This window comes from Toxorhynchites rutilus, chromosome 2, assembly GCF_029784135.1.
Source record: "Toxorhynchites rutilus septentrionalis strain SRP chromosome 2, ASM2978413v1, whole genome shotgun sequence".
NCBI lineage: Eukaryota > Metazoa > Arthropoda > Insecta > Diptera > Culicidae > Toxorhynchites > Toxorhynchites rutilus.
The window spans coordinates 180,698,022-180,720,907 of record NC_073745.1 but is presented as its reverse complement, the minus strand read 5'-3'; the positions used below and the strand labels follow the sequence as shown (position 1 = coordinate 180,720,907).

Genomic DNA, 22,886 nt, shown 5'->3' with positions numbered 1-22,886 from the left:
AGGCGGTCGCTACAACGTAGACTATATGACTATATAAAGAAAGCGATGGTGGTGCTTGGCCTCCATTCTTTGTGTGGACACCGACTATACAACATCGTTGCTGGACGAGCTGGGCGTGTAGTGCAGGAGTTAGAGTAGAGTTCCAAGGGCCTTTCTCGAGGCTAGAGACGAATGAACTGAAAAGTTTAAAGTCTCAATAATACAAAACCATTCCATACCATGCTTGGCCTCATTCTATCGCCGGACGCCAAGCAATGTGTTGGTATCGCTACATCGACAGACAGGCATTACGCCCTTTATACAACCAGCCTGCACTGACCACACCCGATGATCTGACAGGGGATTGTTGATTATTCAACAAAGCCAGGAAAAAACAAAAGAAGTTGAACAATTCACAAAGGTCCGTTTTGTTAAAAGAAAACCACCAGCAGAGTGATCATTACAATTTATTGAATTATAAACTAATTTGTGCTTAAATATAATAATATAACTTAAATTAATCATAATAAGCTATAGGTATAGAATGTAGTTAAAATATTCAATGAAAAATCCTAATAGTAATTATGTTTCAGCTGAATCCTAAATTTTGTTAGATAAAACACAGGAAAACACTATTTCTAGGGAACATTCGCGATAAAGTAACAAAAATATTATGATACTAAATATTAAAACTATTTACACTTTCTGTCACTATTGAAGGATCTACAAAAAAAAACTAAGTTGTACTAAATTTCGTTGTACGATAGCTAGAAGAGCCATTAACAGTATGTACTGCTGAAATTAATCTATGTTTAAGACTAAATTTGTTTCCTTGTAGGAATTTTGTAATCTCTTCTTAATAAAGCGATTTACGGAATCTTCGCGTTACTACTATCGAACAACACAATGTATGTTCCCAACAATTCCAACTTCCCAGTAACGACGATCGATTGCAGCAATCGTAAACAAATATTGATATGTAATATAATATCCACTTCGATAATATTCACTACACCATATCATATCGTGTTCTTCGCTATCAAATCCATAGTCAATGGCACCCATCGGTATCGAATTATAATCGTTACCTCGGATTTCCCTAAATGCTCCGTTAGGTCCGACTGCAGAGGAGAAAAGGAATCTTTCTTTCGAATAATGTGATTATCATACCACTTCGTTTTGCCAGAAAGAGATTATTAATGCTCAAAGGAAGAATCGAACCCTCCGAGAAAATACCTAGCGCAAATTTGAGTTGACTATCGATTGCGGCATTCATACACAAATTATTTAATAACGCAGCTTTCATCAAAGTGATTTCTTCGATATATTGAAATATCCACTGTCATATATTTCGTATTCGTCATTATCAAATCCATAGTCAATGGCGCCCATCGGTATCGAATTATCATCCACACCACCATTTTCGCTAAATGCTTCTTTCAGTTCGGCCTGAAAAAACTTTTCTGAACTCTAATCCATAAATTTGGTGTCCCTGAAAAGGCCGTTGATTATATGCTAAGGTAATAGCACGCTCCTTGAATACGACGGGCCAGCTGGATGTCCTCGGGCGGGATGTGACGCGTATTGCGTGGATAGAACACAAATTGGTATCTTCGAATAGGCATCCTGCAGTGCCATAACCGCGGAACTTTGAAAGCGCAAGTCGGGTTTTGAAGTCCTGAGCAATTCCACGAACCAAACGCTGCAAAGGTAGTTTGCGGATCTGCAATTCGGTCGACTTCTAATAGCGACGAATTTCACGCATAGACGGTTCCCGGTCTGTATCGATGTGGCTTCTTCACACCTTTACGCTGTCTGCTTGGTCCCGATGAAACGAGTCCTCACGGTGCGAGAGTAGAGGTAGAAATGAACGAAAGCAAAGGAAACGTGATATTATACACCATAAGGGAATGGAATGTAAACCCGACCTCTTCTACATTATTTTCATTACACTGGGTTGGGGAAAAAGAAATGTCGTATATTGTCAATATATGTCAATATATGACAACATGTCTTGTACTTATGTACTTATCGCATCGGGTCATACTATACGGCTATTTAAAGAAGACAATCGGTGCTACAAGTGTCGTTTTGACAGTGTTGTAATTGTCCTTTTCAGTCTCATGTTATAGCGCGTCAAAGATGGAGTCCACCAAGCAAGAAATTCACCATATTTTACGTTTTTACTACCTGCGAGGTAAAACTGCAACGAAGGCGGCCGAAAAAATTCGTGTAGTTTATGGACCCGATACTGTAACGATTCGCACAGCACAGCGTTGGTTTGATCGATTTCGTTGTGGTGTAGTGGCTGTCGAAGATACACCCCGTATTGGTAGGCCAATCGTCGTGGAAACCGATAAAATCGTTGAAATCATCCAAGTAGACCGGAATGTGAGCACTCGCTCGATTGGCCAGGAACTGGGTATAGACGATAAAACCGTTTGGAACCATTTGCAGAAGATTGGACTCCAAAAAAAGCTGGATATATGGATGCCACACGAGTTGACGCAAAAAAATCTTTTAGATCGAATCAACGCCTGCGATGCACTGCTGAAACGGAACGAACTCGACCCATTATTGAAGAAGATGGTGACTGGTGATGAGAAGTGGATCACGTACGACAACCTAAAGCGAAAAAAGTCGTGGTCGAAGCGCGGTGACAACGCATATTTGACTTAAATTGGATAATTTTAAGTATGTTAAATAAAGCGTCAAATTTCGATCAGAAATACGACATTTCTTTTTCCCCAACCCAATATTTGTAGCTCAACTCGCATCGTATAAAAGAGAGCGGTAGTTGCGCTTGGCTTCCATCATTCTTTTTCTAACCGCGGAGCAGAACGGATGTGCTAAGGTCATCGTTTTATCATGGAGCGGCAGCAACGACAGGAGAGGCTGGAGCAGTGTCATGAGTGGCAGGAGCGTAGCGATGGCAACGGCGAAAGCGGACAACGAATTTTAATTGTGTGGCGTTCATACTCTAAGTGCCTCCGCAGATTGCAGACATTTCATCGGCCGGTACTTATGTACGGTTTGAGCTAGTGCAAACACCGACCCAACCTGTCTGCTTGGCCTGATGGTGCTACTGACACTCGACAGAAACGGTTATGTTTTTAGCGCCATTCTAAAAGAGAGCAATAATCAATAAAGTTTTCTACCACTACCGAATGCACAGCTTTTTTTCAAAGCTTTTTCGGTCTTAAATAAAGCGCTTTATTTCAGCAACAGTTGGAGACCAGGCAAGGGAGAAGCTACCCACATACCACAGTTGGAATTACGTCAGCTGCTGGTGGGATCGGCCATTCGAATCGGCAGTCTTCACTGCCTCTGAGGATCCCGCTGTTTGCACCCGTTTTTTCACGCAACGTTTTTTTCCGGCTAGTGACGCGCGATCTTGGCCCATTTGGCCGCATCGAAACGGAAGGTGAAAAGGAGGATTTCGCATCACTTTCTTCCAACCGCTGGGCGGCCATTTTCTCGGCGCTGCTGTCGGCGGTTACGAGTACCTTCCCCCGCCACCCCACTGCCATTGGGTGGTGTTTTTGGAGGATTTTTTTCAAATAAAACTGGTTTGTGACCAAAAACTTTTTCTTTAAAACAGGAGTTAGCATAGTTAGGACGCATAGAGGGCATAGATCAGAGACTTTTTCTTTACATATCCTTAATTTACAGTGATTTTATTGACATTTATTAGTGATGTGATTTTTCAAGTGTTTCATCCGCAAGTGAAATATTTTTGGACTGGTTTCCTCTCAAAGTGGTATCGGTGTGCGATAGTTTTGGCTGCGTTGACGCTGTTACTGTTCACCGCCGCTTTTCGTACCCCGCTGTTGTCGTCCCCCCAAGTCCAACGTACTTAGTATGAGAAAATTTAGTTTTTTTTTCCACCTGGCTGTACTTCGGTATAGCCAGTCTTTTACCATGGCTTCCAGCAGCTCCGGCACCGGAAGGCCAACCAACATTTACAATGGTGTTCCCACCACCCGCACTTCCCCCAGATGGGCTGATCCCTTTGGAGGAAACTTACAAATTTTATTGCTAATAGCAACTGAGGATAACATTCTTCCAGCCAACCCCTTTGTTGTCCCGAAATCTATAAAAGATGTGATCGGTGATAAATTGAAGAATGCTAAATGTATGTATGGGTATGAAATCGCTAATTGACTTGACCCCTATTGAAATCATTTTTCATCCCACCCTCAATCAACGCAAGTGTGTTGTTTCATGCCGGGAGGTAGTTTTCATGCCAGAAGAAGACCTTCTTACTGAACTATCTGAACAGAATGTGATCGGTGTCAAAAGAATTCTTAGGTACAATCCAATTAAAAAAAAACGCAAAAACAAAACATCAAAGGTTCTTTCCAGAACCACCAACATGTTCATAAAGAGAAACAGCAAACTGATTAATTTTCCAGGTAGATAGGAAGATATTGACGTAGCAGAAGAAAATAAAACAATTTATTTAAAAATATATTTAACGAAGGCTGTCCCCTTTGTATAGTCCTACGTCACCCCGCCCAGCAAACATTAAGTCGTATGAATAGCTATAATTGGAGGCGATATACATACAACCAAGACACATTTGTATGATATATGATGCAGATAACTAGCATATACACACAAAAGTGGAGGCGATATACGTATATGCCATATTTTGTACGCATATAAAGCCGTATATAACAATATGCGATGCTTTTTGGACTGATATGCGATTTGATACGACAACGTTACCACTCAATCCATCGATGACATGGAAAATCGTGTTTTTGCATTTTATGCGATTTTAGATATATATGATCGATATTTTGATTGATATTTTATGCAATTGTGATTTGATACGAAATTATATGTGACTTATCATGTGCAAAGTTATACGATTTGATGTTTGCTGGGCGGTTATGTCCCGGTTATTTTACTTGTAAACGTCTCAGATGTAAACAACCCAGTACATGGATGCCAGATATGATAACATGTCTTCATTTTGTAAACAGTTGAATTGTGAGATGGTTTTTATCTGTGAACATGGTAACTGGAAAGCCCTTAACGTAATGTTTTCATTGTATGCATTATGTAAATTAGAATAAAGCTATATACAGTAATTTACATTCAATTCGACATTTAGCTAATTGGACAAACCTGTAATGCGACACGTTTAATTGGACATTTTTACTTCTAATTGGACATTTTAGTAAACACCGAGTTCGGGGCCCAAATTAGAGCCCCACATTTAAAGTCGCCACCAGACGTCATCACTGTATAACACTCAACGAAAATATCCAATTACAGGTCAAAATCGCCTCCAATGCGACATTGAGTGGTACCTCGGCATGTCACATTAAATGTAAATTACTGTAATTCATCGAACAAAACGAAAATAATAATTTAACAACTCAATCTTTATTTTCGTTCGATGAGTTCGATTGTGAACATGTTTATGAAAATCGTCTGGCAACCACCACTCGCGTTTACTCGCGGCAAAACACTCCACACACAGTTTCGCCGCATTGAAATCGCGTTTACTATGTCACGTCCGGGCAGTTTGCATTTGATTTCCGCATTCGTGAACGAAAGAGCTTTCCCGCAATCGAACCCTCGCCCGTGCCCGTGCCCGCATCGCGTCGCATTCACTATGTCCTCGGCCTCAGGTTCGATGTTGTAGGTGAAAGAGATAATAATCTATCACTTACAGGATCAAACGACAACTCGTCAATTCTATTGTCAATACTGATCAGACTTAACAATGAGCTACCGACATCTGTGGGGAAAAAAGTCGTGTATTTGCTTCTATAGCGACTGACAAACTTCGAAATCAGTACTCTGTGATTGTTTTTTTTTGTTCAGAAGTATGACAGTCTGTTATTTGACAACAGATAAAGTAAAATGGTTGTCAGACAGAAATATAGAAAACATTGAGTTTTTCAGTGAAATTTTATTTTCCAAAATCGAATAAGTGTTTTTTGTTCGAATGTGCTGTAAGGAATAAGTGTGTGTGTTATGAGAGAAAGGCGTTACTGAAGCTCCAGCTGGTGCTTAAGCAAAATATTCGAGATGTCTACGCGATCTCAATTGACGAAAGACTTGAATGGTAACAACTGATAATTTTTAATGTTTGAATATTAAGAATCATAAATGAGGAGCGCCTCTGTTTATGTTGTCACCGATAGAAAGTGTAGTTATTATACTTTTTCTTTCATCATTGCTAAATATTTGGATTTTTTGAAATATATTGAATACATGAACACTGAATGATGAATTGTCATTATTATTCAATATCAGATTCGGCGAACTTGAATATTTTGCTTGTTTCTGTGATTTCTGCTATAAGGATGACTCACTCCGATATGATAAGAATAAGAGATTTCTAAATCTGCCACGTACCTCCTCACATTGCAAAAATTCGCTTCTATTTATGTTTAAGCTAATTAATTTAAAAGTTCATCTCACGCGGCTTCACGGAAACTATATTGAATACATTGAATTTACAATGCACAATGTATATGTCAAGGGGACTTTTGCACCGGTTGGTGGTAAATGACATTGTTAATATTTTCATATTCGTAAGATTTAGCTTCGAGACAACTTTCGGCCGGCTGGCGCTATCTTCGGTTTATCTTGTAACATAATGCTGTTGAAGAGCTTTTGTTATTTTTTTTTTGTATAAAGAAATTAGACCAAATATTTGAGGATTTTCAAAACAATTAAATTCATAGTTAGATAAATATAATCAATATTTTAAATATCATTTTACATAATACTCAGCGCGTTATTAGTGAAGGAATTCAAATTGCAAAAACTGTTAAGATTCTACGCGTAAAATTATTATTTCAATTCATTCGTTTCGTTGATGAAAAAGCAGTCAGGCGATAGATCGCCTATCGATTGGCACATAGATCTATGATATCGATCCACTGGCACATAGATCTATGAACATGAAGCGATTATACCTACATTTATTTGCACATCCGTTAGGAGACTTCCATTCATCTCTCAGTTCAATGTTGCTGCAGTATTTAGGGAAAGCTTGAAAGAAGAATGTGTGTTCACCGAACTGAGCTTGGTTAGCAGTTGCGAACGATGTTTCTCCACCGTTGTATTTCCAGGAAGATATAGCATATTGCTATGGAAAATAGTACGTTTCCGTGTTCTCAGAGCTATTGAGCGAATGACATCAGGGTTTTGTGATAACAAGAAAATATTTTTTATCTTATCTACGAATATTGCAATGTTCTGAAAGTTCAGTGCATTTTCTGATAAGCTCCGATAACGTTAATAATTACTACAAACACATTTGCGCTCAAATTCAATTGATGAATAAGGCTCGAATGGTCTACAACATTTGAAAGAATAATGTATCAGAGAAGTAGTAAACGAGTTGAATTTAGCTTAGATTATGCTGGAAAGTATATTTCAAAAGTTTTGATGTTAATACATGGCACCAATAATAGACAAATGCCCGGTATACATTGTGCACCCAATGCTTGTATAATTATCATTTCAACATATTTGTTTTTTTTTTCAGAAAGCGTAAAAAATCTACTAGGACGGCATACAAAAGTTCTTGTGAAATATATGGTGAAATTAGAAACCAAAAGTGATAAAACTGAAAACCGAGTCCTGGTAAGTTTTTGCAGCAAGTGTTTCAGTGACTTATGATCATCCATTTCCACGATTTACAGGTGTTTACTCCAGTACGCATTTATTTGCTGACAGCGAAGGTACCAACGAGGGTATGTGAAAATTTTTGTACCGTCAATATCGATGGTGTTATATCCGTTTATTTTTCAAAACGATTATAAATGATGACATAGGCTTATTGCTTTGATGAAAACGTGTTTTTATGATAATTTCTATTGCAGATCGATTGTCATTTTCACTATCTGGATATACAATCTATCGAAAGCAAAAAACCAACGCATTTCTCAATAGCTACGAATGACAAGGTATACTCATTTTCTACTATCGGAGATGCTGGGAATTTCAGTTCGGTATGTGTACAATAATTGAGTATAGAAAACTCATTGCAAACTATATTTGCTTTTCCTCTTCTCAGAATGCAGATGTGATCCTGACAGATTTATCTTCTGCTGTGAAGCAAATATTTCCAACAGTTCCACTGCGATATATAATAAGAAAGGTAATGTTGTGTTTGTATATGCTCTGTTGGTTGACAACAATCGACGTCTTTTTAGATCGAAGTGAATCCCATCGAAAGGGCGACTATTTTCTCTGACGAATTACGCCCATCGGACCCACGAAATGTGGGACCATGTGGAGGGTTTAGCATACAGTACGCATGTATGTGCGATTTCCACGCTGTCCAGTATAGAGAGGAGGTCGCCTGGGACATAGATACCATCTACCTATCGCATGACAATCGTATTTTAAATTTGCGAGACTTCGATCATCTTGAGCAGAAAGATCTAATGGCGATCATTTCAGCGCTAGAATATAACACATTTTTCCGCGGTCTGAAAATTTCCAACACTCGCTTATCAACGGAAACGCTTGATAGGATGCTTCACGTATTGAAACGTTCAATGTGGCTAGAAGAATTGAACTTAGAAGCGCTTGGATTAAGGTAAAATAACTACAAAATAAAGGATATGAAAATTCTATATCTGTTGAATGTCTCAGATCCGATTTTGTACACAAGCTTGCTGTTTCTGTGATATCTAATTCGAACCCCGCTCTTCGATCTATCGACCTCAGTCACAACGTAATAGAAGATAAAGGTAGCGAAAAGATGTCTGTCATGTTATGTGATTTGTTCCACGCTGTTAACGATTTTTATGTTTTAGGTGCTGGTCATCTGGCAGGTATAATTGCAAAAATCTCCAAAGGTGTGACACGACTTTCATTATCTCACTGTGGTCTAACGTCAAAAGGGGTCAACCAAATAGCATATTCATTATCATTGAATCAAGATGTTTCCAGTTCATTGACTTATCTTGACTTGAGTGGCAATAATTTGAAGGATGACGTGAACGTGAGTATATTTTCATGGTTTCTATTCGTGGAGCTATATTTTACACAGAAGGGTTCACCGCGTTGTTGTTATTGGACATGCAGATTCAGAAATTAACGAAAAATAATACATCAGTTATACTGCTGCGTTGTTGGGATGAATCTTGAGATTTATATCATGTTATTGAAACAATTATTTTAGAAAAATGAATGAACATGGGAACGACTGCAAAATTTTTGTCATTTGTTTTGTTTTGCTTAAATTGCTTTTTTTTATTTACCACAAAATAAAACGAATCATCTCCATGAATTACTAATCTTAAAATTAATTATTATTAATAATATTCCCCTGACAAACCAAAAAAAAAAGTTTTTCAAGTACAGCCATTCCACGCCAAACCGATATAGTGGTTCTCAGATTTTCGTCAAAAGTGGTAATTTTAATTTTTATCGCAAAACATGAGACCCGTATTTTTTATTTTTTTATTAGAGGGCCCATTTTCATTTTAGGGTGGTCCGAAAAATCTTTTTTTTTTACTTTAACCCAAAATGACTTTTTCAAAAATTCATAACTTTTTGAACCACTGAACCAATTTAGAAGATCGACATACACCCATACCTCGCTATACGGCTACTCTTTATACGGCGTTTTGCTATAACGGCCCTCTTCAATTCAGGCACGTTTTTGATTTACGGCCTAAAATGTTTCGTTATAACGGCAAAACAAAATTGAGGATTGGTTCAAAAATCACTTTTGTACAGAAGTGAAAAAAATATTTGCGAGACAATAACTTGAGCAACATACAAATTAAGTATGTATTCATACACATTTTCCATGTAACATGAAGTTGTTTCGTTTTTGTTTATAGATTCTTCTTCTTTCTTTGTTTTTAAGAGGCTTTAAACTTTTGCAGTTCATTCGCCTCTATGTTTATAGATTATTGTTGGTTTTTATGTATGTATTGTATGTTTTATGTTTGGCAGACTTATCTCACTTCTTAACTAGGCGAACCTAGCCAGAATTTTCACCTGCCCCCGGGCTTCTGAATGCCAAAGGGGGACTAGGCTCTGCGGAATGCACGTATCTGCATGCTCGTGCTGTTTCAGTCCTGACCGAGAAATTGTCGGACAATCGCGCAGGTGCTAAGGATGACCGACTTTTGGATGCCGGCCAATTCCTTCTCCATGTTCAACACCTTTAGCGCTTCCAGAAATGTCTTCGGGATAATTCCAGTTCCAGAAAGAACGACTGGAACAATTCTTGGGACCTCCCTTAGCCCCCACAGTTCCTTGAGCTCCACGGCCAATGGTCGGTACTTGCAGATTTTGCGACCGTGGGTCTCCTCCAGATTCTGGTTCAGTGGAATAGCGACATCGATGATGGTGACTTTGCGGTCGCTCTTGTCGTAAACCATTATATCTGGGCGGTTGTGGTGGATCGAGAGGTCGGTCAGAACAGTGCGATCCCAGTACAGCTTGAAACGGTCATTTTCCAGGACAGGTGCAGGCAGGTACCGGTAGTTTGGTACGTTGTCTTCCAGTAGAGCACATTGGAGCGCCAGTTGTCGATGAACAATACGGGCCACGTTGTTGTGGCGCTCGGTGTAAGCTGTGTTGGCCAAAACGGGACAGCCTCCCATAATGTGCTCTATGTTTTCACCTGGTTGATGGCACATCCGGCAAATGTCATCAACGTCTTGATGCCAGACGTACCGCCTGCAGTTTCTCGTCGGCATTATCCTGTCCTGGATGGCTATCATGTCGGCTTCTACTACTGAAGAGAGTTCACCACGCGTTAGCCACAGATTAGATGCGGCCTTGTCGACGTGTGGCCGGTCCAGTTGATGGGGGTGGGCACCATGCACTGCCTTCTGCTTCCAAGCTGCAATCTTCTCCTCCACTGTCTGCAGATTGCAGTTGAGTTGGTACTCCGCTTGCGCCAAGTGCAGAGCGCTGTATCCTCTGTCGGCGGCGCAGACAGCCCGGTATAGCGCGTTTTGGTTGGCGCGTTCTGCGAAGTACTCGCGCAGTTGTCGTACCTGGGCAACACACAGTGCAGATATGTCGACTATTCCAAGTCCCCCTTCTTTGCGTGGCAGTGAAACTCTCTCCAGTGCCGATTGAGGATGGTGCATTCCGGCCTCTTTGAATGCTTTCCTCATCCTCCTCTCAAGGTCCTCTAGGTCAGTTTTGCTCCATTTGACTACACCAAAACTGAAGGTCAGCAGGGGAACCGCGAATGTGTTGATCGCGCGTACCTTGTTCCCCGCGTTGAGGAAAGTCCTCAGGACACAGTTCACTCGACTCAAGAACTTGTCTCGCAGCTCCGTCTTGATGTCGGAGTGGCGAATCCCGGTGAGCTGTCGGAATCCAAGATATTTATAGGATTCGCCACGAACCATGTCTCTTATGAACTCGCCGTCATAGACCTCGTAATCTCCGGATTCGGTAAGCTGCCCTTTCAGCAGATGGACACAGCGGCACTTGTCGAGGCCGACCTCCATGCAGATGTCCCTGCTTATGTCTTCGACTACACCTAGACGCTGACGTGAATCAGCGTAGACCTTGAGATCATCCATGTAGAAGGTATGGGTCACTTCTTCGTGGGCGCCGTCGCCATACCTTATTTTATAGCCATGACCGTTTCTATTGATCGTCCTACTGAGGGGGTTCAGTGCCAGACAAAACCAAAGCGGGCTGAAAGAGTCGCCTTGGAATATCCCCCTCTTTATCTGCAGCGTTCTAGACTGCAACACATTTTCCCCATCACTGAGGTGCAGAGACGTGCTCCACTGCCTCATCGCATGCTGCAGGAACCTAACGACGACGGGATCAATTTTGTAGAGCTCCAATACCCGGACGAGAAACGAGTGAGGTATGGAGTCATAAGCCTTCCTGTAATCGATGTAGGCCATACTTAGGTTCCGCTGGTTATATACCGCCTGGCCGACTATGGCTGCGTCGATGATGGCCTGGTCTTTGCAGCCATGCGTATTTTTCCTGCATCCTTTCTGCTCTTCTGCGATGATGTGATGCTGTTCGCAGTGAGCAGAAACTTTGGCGGTAATTATGCTGCTCAGTATTTTGTACAGACTCGATAGGCCCGTTATCGGTCTATACTTTGATGGGTTCAATGTGTTGCTGTCTTTCGGGAGGAGGAATGTGACGCCACGAGTGGCGAATTCAGGAAGGTTGTGTGGGTCACGTAGCACCTTGTTGAAGCATTCAGCTATCTTTGGATGTGCGACGGTCAGCTTCTTGTGCCAAAAGTTCTGGACACCATCGGAGCCCGGTGCTGCCCAGTTCCTCAGGTACCGCGAGGCTTCGCGGACATCGTTCTCTCCGACGATGATAGCTGGCATCTCTCCAATTTCACCACAACTCTCCTCCTCCCATCTTAACCACATTTGCCCGTCGCGATGTTCTACTGGGGTCTCCCAAATACCAGCCCAGAAGTTCGTCACATCGCTAATATCTGGCATACCTTCGCGGTAGTCGGGCTTCTCGTCGCTAATGTGGTCGTAGAACGCTTTCTCGTTATCTCTGAACATCCGATTTTGTTCCTGGCGCTTTGCAGAGTCAGAGTAACGTTTCAGCCGTTTTGTAAGGACGCTCAATTGCTGTACCAGTGTGTCGAGTTTTTCCGTCAGCTGGTGAGCTCCCAGCTGGCGAAGTTCAGTAGGCCGCACGATCACAGCAACTTGGCGACATAATTTCGCCGATCTGCTGCCTCTTTTGTACGCCATCAGTCTTCCAATTGCGGCGCGCTTGTTTAGGATCCGTTGCTCCAATCTCCTTCGCCATGGAGGCTCACGCCTTTCACGGAGATGTTGGAGCAGTCTGCCTCTTGGCCTAATACGGTATCCTAAACTTTTGGCGGTCGCCACAGCAGCGCAGTAAACTTTCAGTTGCAGCTCCTCCATGTTCTCAGCATCAACCAAGTGCAGCGGAAGAACGTGCTCGTTCATGAGCTTTACTGCACTTGTCAGCCTGCGGGAATGCTGCAACTTCGGGATCCTGGGGCGCGACAATGGGTCTGTGTCGCGGAACTGTGAGATCGCCTCGTCGTAGTGGAAGACCAGATCGCGCAGTAGTTGTTGATCTGGCTGTGGGTCTTCCGGCTCAGGGGGTTGTTGTACTGTGGCCTCCACTGGTGCTGATTCGCGTGCCCCACTCGCGAATGAATTGCTCAGCCGTACTGAACTTCGTCTCGACACATCGCTTGCTCTGTTGTTCCTGGAGCTTATTTCTCTCTGCACCTGCTGCTTGATCTCGTCGATTTGCGTTTGGGAGAGCATGTTGTTGCGTACTATCGCTCTACGCCTCGCGTTCATCGCGTTCTGATCAAGCCTCCCGACGAACTCTGGATACGCTTCCTCGAACATTGTTAGTATTCGAGGGCGACCGCTCATGTCCGTCTCCAAAGCAGTGCAGATGTAATAGGCGCGGATCACGAATTCGTTCATTTCGTGTGTCCACATGATCCGGCGCCTAGTGGTACCCACGAGTGTGGACGACTGCCGTCTGGCAGTCACAACACGCCTCGTAGGCGCAGCGTTTCTTGGGTGATGTCGATGGCTGCTGTTTCCGTGTGGCGGTAGCTCTTCGGGTTGAACCCGGCTGGTGGCCCGCTCTTGCACCTCGCCCTCCAGCCGCTGGCCGCTCGCTCTTACTCTCGTTCCAGGACCAGCTCCAGTTCGGGGACCCTCCTCGGGCGATCGCATTCTAAGTATTCTTCGTGAACGTAGCTCCATTTTCTGGGTGTATCTCCTTTGCCCGGGAGACAGCGGGTTGGCAAGGCCTCCATGACCCGGGAGGCCTTCCCCGGGAGAGATATAGCGCTCTGACTCGCTCGCACCCCCTCACTTAGCCACTTTCGACACCCGTTCTCGGAGCCAAGACCAGGTGTGTGTTTCCAGTTCACGCCCGATCTAAAAATGTCGTCATATGATCTTCGTGGAGGCGTGAGATAGGAACATTTGAGACCAACGGGCAGGCTCCTACCCTAGTGTTGATCCCCATTTGAGAACCAATGTTTTTTTTTTTTTTTTTTTTATTTATTTTTAAAGAGACTTTGCCTAATGTGGCATTCGCCTCTGTTTATGTTATGAATGTATTTTTGATTCAAATGAAATAAAAATAAAAGGATAGGATAAAATCCTATGATAAATGCATTTTGAATGATAAACCATGTCACAAATTTAACAAATTTGGAACTGACCTGATTGAATTTGTATAAATTTGTATTAAAATAATTGATTCCTTATACGACTTTCGCTTTGCGGCCGAATTTCGTGTAACGTATCTAGGCCGTAAAGCGAGGTATGGGTGTATTAAATTGAAGCCAACAGCCTTTTATTAAAAAATACTGAACTTGCAAAAAAAAAATCTTTTCGTAATTATTGATCGTTATTGATGTTTAATGTTTTCATGGCTTTGGATTAGAGGGCGTTATATCTTTTTAAATTTTTTCTTGGAAGCTGAGGATTTTTTACATAATATATCTCGATATCAGAGATGTTTTTTTTCGTTTTTGGGATATGATTTTTCAAAGGTCCGAAATATCATTTTTCCCCTTTTATCCAAGAATGACTTTTTGCAAAAAATCATAAAATTTGAACTACTGAACCGATTTAGATAATCGAAATATTAAATTGAGCCATTGGCAGTTTCTGCGAATTTTAGATGGGTGACTATCTTAAGCGGAAAATACTATATTTTTTAATTTTCTTTATTCCGTCAAACTATTGTAGATAACAATTACATACAATTACGAAAAGCAACGCAGAAAACATTCATACTGGTTCATGCAAGTTATTCTACGACGACAAGCATGACTCCCCAAGAACTGCTGTTCTAGTAAAAGCAAATATTAAATGCTTTCCTATAACAGAGTTTATTCAAAGGGACATCGTCGCGATCAGAGTTGAGATACCAACCGCCAAGGGGAGATCCGACATAATAATTGCGTCGGCTTATTTCCCTGGTGACGTACCTGAGGCACCTCCCCAAGAGGTTGCGGCGTTCGTAAATTATTGCAGAGAAATCAAAAAAGACTTCATCATCGGCTGTGATGCCAACGCTCATCACACTTTGTGGGGTAGTACTGACATAAACAGTTGAGGTGACTGTCTTTTAGAATTTCTCTCTTCAAACAACATTGACATTGCCAATATAGGCAATGAACCAACGTTTATAAACGCTATCAGACAAGAAGTCCTGGACCTAACACTGTGCAGTCCGGTAATTTCTTCGAAAATACACAACTGGCACGTTTCGGAAGAGGCGTCTTTGTCTGATCACAGACACATTATCTTCGAATGGGATGGTGGCTTGACAGTACAGAGAGAATATCGTGATCCAAGAAAAACCAACTGGGAACGATATTCACTTGAACTCGAGTCAGAAATTCTTAACACAAGAATAAGGTCGATTCAATAGCTCGAATCAACTTCAAAAGAATTAAATGATACGACAGTTTCTGTCTACAACAGTAATTGTCCACTTAAGAGAGTTTCTTCGACAAGAAACGTTCCATGGTGGAACAAAAGGCTCGAGCGGCTACGTAAAACAGCGCGGAAGCTGTTCAACAGAGCTAAAATTAATTCGGATTGGTCTCAATATAGGAGCGCCCTAACCGAATATAACAGAGAACTAAAAACGATCTAAACGAAATCTTGGGTAAATAACTGCGAAAGCATAGAAAGTACCCCAATCGTTGCAAGACTAAGCAAGACTCTTGCAAAAGACCACTCGAACGGGCTAGGTTCCCTTAAAAAGGACGACGGTTCGTTCACAAAATCTCCCTCAGAAGAATTAGACTTACTGATGAAAACTCACTTCCCATGATCTACATCGGTTCATTCTGATACCAGTCCTAGCTACAACCGCGACATGAAATGCTCTCGAAGGTATTCTAAAAGTGCAAAGAATGTCGCAAAGATAGTTGCTGGAGTGGTTTTCACGAGGGCCAAAGTAGAAAGCGCGGTGAGATCCTTTCAACCATACAAATCCGCAGGTGCAGATGGAATTTTTCCAGCCCTGATTCAAAAAGGAGAATCTAAGCTGATTCCATCTCTAATCGAAATTTTTAAGGCAAGTCTGATACTAGAGCACATTCCTTCCACATGGAGACTCGTTAAAGTGGTCTTCATTCTAAAAGCTGGGAAACGTGATAAATCACTCCCAAAATCATTCAGACCAATTAGTTTATCATCAATACTGCTGAAAACTATGGAAAAAGTATTAAATGAATACATAAAGTCTGTATTCATGTCCAAATGCCCTTTATCTAAATACCAGTTTGCCTATCAATCAGGCAAATCCACAGTCACAGCGTTACACACGCTTGTGACTAAAATTGAAAAATCTCTTTCGTCAAAAGAAACTGCATTATGTGCGTTTCTTGATATCGAAGGGGCTTTCGACAATGCTTCTTATGTATCAATGGCACAGGCTATGAGAAGAAGACATTTCGATGACTGCATAGTCGAATGGATCAAAGGCATGCTCACAAATAGACAAATCACCTCGGAGCTGGGTGGGTCGTCGACATGTGTGATTGCAACGAAAGGTGGCCCACAAGGAGGGGTTCTATCACCTCTACTTTGGTCACTGGTGGTTGACGACCTTCTGATTAGTTTGGAGGCGAATGGTTTCGAAACCGTGGGTTTTGCTGATGATTTAGTCATAATGGTACGTGGCAAATTCAACGATGTGATATCGAGCAGGATGCAGATGGCCTTAAACCTTACACAATCATGGTGTATCAAAGAAGGTCTGAGCATAAATCCCTCAAAAACAACAATTGTTCCTTTCACCAAAAAGAAGAAACTGCATCTGCAGACTCTAAATCTTGGAGGAGAGGAAATAAAATTCAGCGTTTCAGTGAAATATCTAGGCGTAATCCTAGACGCTAAACTAAACTGGAACGCACACTTAGATGCAATTATCAGTAAGGCCAACGTTGCCCTATGGGCATGTTCTAAAACGATAGGCAGAACATGGGGCCTTAAACCAAAAATGGTTATGTGGGTCTATACAGCAATTGTGCGGTCTAGGATAACCTATGCCTCATTAGTATGGTGGTCAAAGACTAAGGAGACTGTAGCTACAAAAAAGCTAAACAAACTCCAACGACTGGCATGCGTTGCTGTAACAGGAGCAATGCGAAGCACACCCTCAAAGGCATTGGAGGCTATCCTTCACTTGCTACCTTTGGGTCAACATGTTCAGCTGGAGGCTAATAGAAGCGCTCTAAAACTAAAAAGATATAAAAAAAATATTAGACGGGGACAAAACTGGTCACTTGAGCATCCTGAATCTCTTACCCGTTAGACCAACCTCAGAGATGAACAGCGATTGGATGGAACCAAGGACCAATTATGACATTCCATACAGAGTGATCGAACTTTCTCGTTCAGTATGGAATGAGGGTGGTCCCGATGTTCGTAATGGTTCAATCCTGTTCTATACCGATGGGTCGAAAATGGGTAACAGAACAGGTGCTGGAGTGTATGGTCCCAGAATAAAAATTTCTGTAGCTATGGGGAACTGGCCAACAGTTTTTCAGGCAGAAGTAGCTGCAATAATAGAATGTATAAATGTCTGCCTTAAAAGAAATTATAGACATGCTAACATTTGCATCTTCTCAGACAGTCAAGCAGCACTTAAAGCCCTCAATGCTTTCAAGTGCTATTCAAAAATTGTCTGGGAATGCATTTGCCTTTTACGACAACTGTGTCAGAGAAGTTCGGTACAACTGTACTGGATTCCTGGCCATTGCGGTATAGAGGGAAATGAACAAGCAGATGAACTCGCAAGACGCGGCTCAAGCTCACCCTTCACTGGTCCAGAACCATTCTGTGGAATTTCTAAATGTGTGTTGAAGAGTGAGCTGAAGAAATGGGAAGACCGGGAAGTAATGGCCAACTGGATGGCTGTACAACTCAACCAGTCAAAAAAATTTATCACGCCGACTATTAAAATTACTCAACAATTGCTGAGTCTTAATAAGAAAGATTTCAGCACATTCACTGGTCTTATAACAGGACACTGTCCGAGTAAATACCATCTCAAAAACATAGGTTTAGTGCAAGATGATATTTGTTTTGTAATGCCGAAAGCGAAACCTCGGAACATTTGCTCTGCAACTGCGGAGCACTAACAAGACGCAGACTTCAACACCTTGATAAGACTATTCTGGAGCCCAAGGAAGTTTGGTTTGTGTCGCCGATCAGGACTATAAATTTTATCAAACAGATTATTCCTGATTGGCACCTATCTCGCTATAGCTTTCAGTCTACTTCTTCATCAATAAGCAGTAGATAAGCTTGAAGCGTAGTACAAAAAATGGGGCATACCACAATAGTTCCAACTAATGGACGCAGTGGTTCACACCCAACAAGGGAAAACGCAGAAAACATATATGATAAAACTGTAGTTCATGAATACAATGATCTTTCAGTCAATGACTTTTTCAATAATTTCTTTCTCATTTTCACACCAATAACATTACTGTACTAATTGTATGTTCTCATTATTCTATTAAATTCATAGCATATAAAGTTCGAAATGAAGTTGGTTTGAACAAATTCCGCGCTCGCAAGGCTCGATTGGTGCATAATAATTTAGATTTTTTTAGACGCACTTCATTGGCCAGGATTTCGTGGGTGCGATGGATGCGCAAACCGTCATGTACGGTTTCGGTGCAGAAAGTTTATTTTCTTCTTTGCCTCTAACATATACATATCGAACCTCTCCATGCATCATGAAACAGCAAGATCATGCGGACTACGCAATGATTCATATTCAACCAATGTAGCAGACCTTGATCCACCAGTCTCTAAGGGTGGGTTTAGACTAGGGATATATTCATGTGAAGAAATATGATGAGATTTATAGAAATCGCATCAACCGTTTACACTAGCGTGAACTTCTATAATGAATATATTCATGTTTTCGGTGAATTTATTCACCTGAAGTAGAACTGCATCCAACTTTAGTGATTTCTCACCAGTGAGAAATTCACAAGCGTTTACATATGCTGAATTTATTCAAGTTATATATACCTCGAATAAGTGTATCATATTTATTCTCATCCGTTTACACCTATTTCCAGGTGAATAAATCCATCTATAGCTATAGATCTCCCTAGTGTAAACTCGCCATAAGGGTGGGTAGACTAGTGATATATTCGTGTAAGAAATATGATGAGATTTATAGAAATCGCATCAACAGTTTACACTAGCGCGAATTAATATAATGAATATATTCATACTTTCGGTGAATTTATTCACTTGAAGTAGAACTGCATCCAACTTTAGTGATTTCTCATTAGTGAGAAATTCATCAGCGTTTACATATGCCTGAATTTATTCTATACATTCTATACATATATACCTCGAAGAAGTGTATCATATATATTCTCACCCGTTTACATCTGTGAGTGTAAACTATATGATTATTCAGCTAGATAGAGGCTCAGGGAAGGGTAGTCAGATTATATTTTTCATTTTTAACGCAGCTATCCCTTGAAATATATATATATTTATATAGACCGCAGAATTTTACTTGCAACAACACTCCAGTGAGAAACAAAAACTCTCTCGTTTAAGCTCGTTTTCCATTCGCTTCTTCTTCTTCTTCTTCAATGGCACTAACGTTCCTAGAGGAACTTCGCCGTCTCAACGTAGTATTACTTGCGTCATTTTTATTAGTACTTAGTTGAGATTTCTATGCCAAGTAACACGCCTTGAATGCATTCTGAGTGGCAAGCTCTAGAATACGCGTGATCACAGTGCAAGTCGGAGGAAATTTCTTTGACGAAAAATTCCCCCGACCAGAACGGGAATCGAACCCGAACACCCGGCATGTTAGTTGTGACGCTAACCACTCGGCCAAGGGAGCACATTCGCTGCTCTCCGCAAATATTGACCGAATTATGACGTAATTTAGTAGAACTGGACGATATATGCGGTTCAAACTTGTCTTGTCAAACAGCCTTCGAAAATGGTGTACGATGTTTGGTACAGCTCAGATATGCAATCAACAGTCTTCGTTCCTCTCTTTGTTAAATCATTTAGTGTAACCAGGGTAGCAAAATCTCATTTTCATTTTACTGACAGCCAGGGATGCCAGGTTATTTTTTCAAATGTCTTCACAAAGTACGAAAAAATGTCTTCAAATGTCTTATCATATCGGAGGAAAATAAAATTCATAACTTACTTTTGAACAAAGTTTGATAACTTATTCAATGTTTATTTCAATTGGTATCGTTAAATAGCGCATTTCATTAATCTTATCATAAGGTTTTGAAGTTTATTTCAATATATGCGAACAAAAAATGTATTGTGCAAATGCGAACTAAAATTTTATGAGTTTAGAAATGATAATTGGCTTGATAAACCGCTGATTGAGTGAATATAGCCCCAGTTCTTCCACAAAAACGGAACTGTGATAACTCAATTTGTTTATTTCAGCTTTGAAGTTTTGGTTGCGGCTTAAAACCATTTCCATAAAACTAATCATTGAAACGGTATGTCACCGGAAAACCTTCAATTTGAGAAGTGCTTTCTTCCGTACTGTTTTCATATACCGCTTCCCTCACCAACTTAGTGACGAAACGGCCTAACCTTGATTCATACTAATCTTCGATCAGCTGACAGCAATGTTGCCAATAATATTTTTCAAAATACTGGAATATTGCTCTTAAAGTAGTTGTAGGTTTCTACAGAAGCTACTGAACTGGTCGTTAGCAGAAAATGACCTTTTAGATTATTTACGGAATCATCAAACATTTGAACGACGAAAGCTCAAAAAAATAAATTTAAATAAAAACATAACTATATAACTTGTAATACAGATATCAATACAGATTTCCTGAGAAAAAACAGGAAGTGGGTTATATCTATGGTATAACCGCAAGGGTGACGTAGGACTATCGTTGATTTAGAGATCATTTGTTTGAAGTTGAATCTAAATCCATTCTGAATGAATGAATAAATGAATAGTTGGGGGACTTCGAAAACGAGAGCGTTACGTTGGAGGCTCAAGGTCTTATGCATCCAATATTGGTACAAAAAACCTTGTTCTGAAGAATAATCTTCAGAAGCTTTCCTGCTAACTGCAATTTATTGACAAATCACAAAACCAAATGTATGTGGTCGCAGTATTATATGGATAGAAAACATTAAAATAAACTCGCTTCAATGTAATTTCCAATTCCAAGGGGAACTGGCAGATTATTTTTCAGCAACGATCACTTCTTTTCAGGTTTCTTCTCGATAACCAGCAAACGAAAAAGCTGCGCGCGTGTATGTGTGTGTGTGTGGCGGCTGCTTCGATGTCTTCCCGGGGAACCGTTTTTCGATGCTGATACTCTCTTAGTCATCTTCTCTTCTCCTTCTGATCGATCGGCTATTCTGCGCTCCCTCACAGTCAAAACAAACTGATTGCATTTCAGGTCAGGTCAGGCCAGGTAATGAATCCCTCGATCCCTCGCCGTCCAGCTCGTCCAGCACGTTCAGCTCGTTCAGTAACGATGTTGTCTTGTCGATGCCCTCACGAAAAATGAATTGGTTTCACCACCAGAATATCGCTTAAGTATGCTTTTCGTGCGTGATTGAATCGAGAGAAGGTCTGGTTTACGATGGAAGGCAAATTTGGAAGGCAAACTCGAGGGGAATGAACACTCTGAGTATGAAAATTTCGGCGACTGAGCAATAATCGATTGAAAATTATATAATTTTCGCGATACGAAACATTTTCCGTTGCACGCACATACAATATCGGATACGAAAATATCCTACTGATGGGGAAGAATAATCTTCAGAAGCTTTCCAGCTAATTACACTTGATTGAAAAATCACAAAACCAAATGTAGTTAGTTGCAGTGTTGTATGGATAGAAAACATTAAAATAAACTCTTTCGCATGAATGTATTTTTCAATTCCCAGGGGAATAGGTAGATCATTTTTCAGCAACGAGGGTTCCGCGCGTGTATATGTGTGTTCGGCGGCTGCTCCGATGTTTCAAGTGGAACCGTGGCATCACTCTCCTCCTGATGGATTCCCTTCTGGCCTAAGGTGCATAAACAGGCTATTGGTGACACCGTTCATCAGCGCTTTCATGATAAACGAAGTTAGCTTCATCACAACAGCGACAACATGTTCCAATCGCTGTTCAATTATAACTGAGTGGGTTTACGAGCGGCGCTCGCTTATATACCGATTGGTGATTTCAATAGCCTGTTTTTGAAAGCAATTTTAAGACTATTGAAACAAGTTTTTGGATGAAAAAGTAACAAGTATATAACGCGTAGACATTTTATCTTTCGAATGAAGTGTTTATCATACCATTTCGTTCAGTTGTTTAGGAGATATTAACGCTCAAAATCTCGGTCTCCGGCGTAACGCTTTCGTTTTACTTTGATTTTACACCCCGGTATAGAAATGAAAGACGTAGTCCTACGTCAAAAAACACGATGAAAAGATTTTTTTAGATCAAAAACACAGATTTTGTTGTGGCAACCCTGGGAGGGATAATATTCATACATGGTGGGTTTATTTTACATAAAATGGGTGAAACTGAAGCACATAGAAAAAAATCTGAATAAAACTGGAAGATATTTTAGAAAACTGGAAGATTTTAGGATTTAACTGTTTGACTGGATCAAGAAAAAAAACTGGAAGAATCCTGTTTACACTGGAACATTGGCAACGCTGGCTGACAGTGAAAGAGAATAAAATTATATTCAGAAGAATACCATCTTACTGACACCGCGTCAGGCGTTTATACGCGTGCTCGTGTGTATGTTTTCCTGCTTTGTTTTTAGCCTGGCCCCATTGTTGTGCTGCTTATTGCACACGCTTCGATGGGCAACGGCACATTCGAGTGCTGGGTTTATAGTTTTATGATCAACGAAAATCTCACCACGATGCAAT

General features: G+C 40.9%; 1 protein-coding gene across 8 annotated transcripts in view; it reads left to right on the top strand.

Moving 5' to 3' along the window:
* Window positions 1-5,828: 5,828 nt before the first annotated feature.
* LOC129764896 (F-actin-uncapping protein LRRC16A) overlaps window positions 5,829-22,886 on the top strand; it is a 58,574-nt gene continuing 41,516 nt past the window's right edge. For 2 of the 8 annotated variants that reach the window (XM_055764523.1, XM_055764522.1), the window contains exons 1-8: window positions 5,829-6,064; window positions 7,499-7,596; window positions 7,656-7,706; window positions 7,836-7,964; window positions 8,030-8,113; window positions 8,169-8,557; window positions 8,614-8,711; window positions 8,778-8,965. In XM_055764523.1, coding sequence (XP_055620498.1) covers window positions 6,028-6,064; window positions 7,499-7,596; window positions 7,656-7,706; window positions 7,836-7,964; window positions 8,030-8,113; window positions 8,169-8,557; window positions 8,614-8,711; window positions 8,778-8,965 — 1,074 coding nt within the window. In that variant the 5' untranslated portion in view covers window positions 5,829-6,027. Of the gene's footprint in view, window positions 6,065-7,244; window positions 7,436-7,498; window positions 7,597-7,655; window positions 7,707-7,835; window positions 7,965-8,029; window positions 8,114-8,168; window positions 8,558-8,613; window positions 8,966-22,886 lie in introns of those variants that run through there. The other 6 variants (XM_055764521.1, XM_055764519.1, XR_008741283.1 and 3 more) reach the window with 4 other exon arrangements.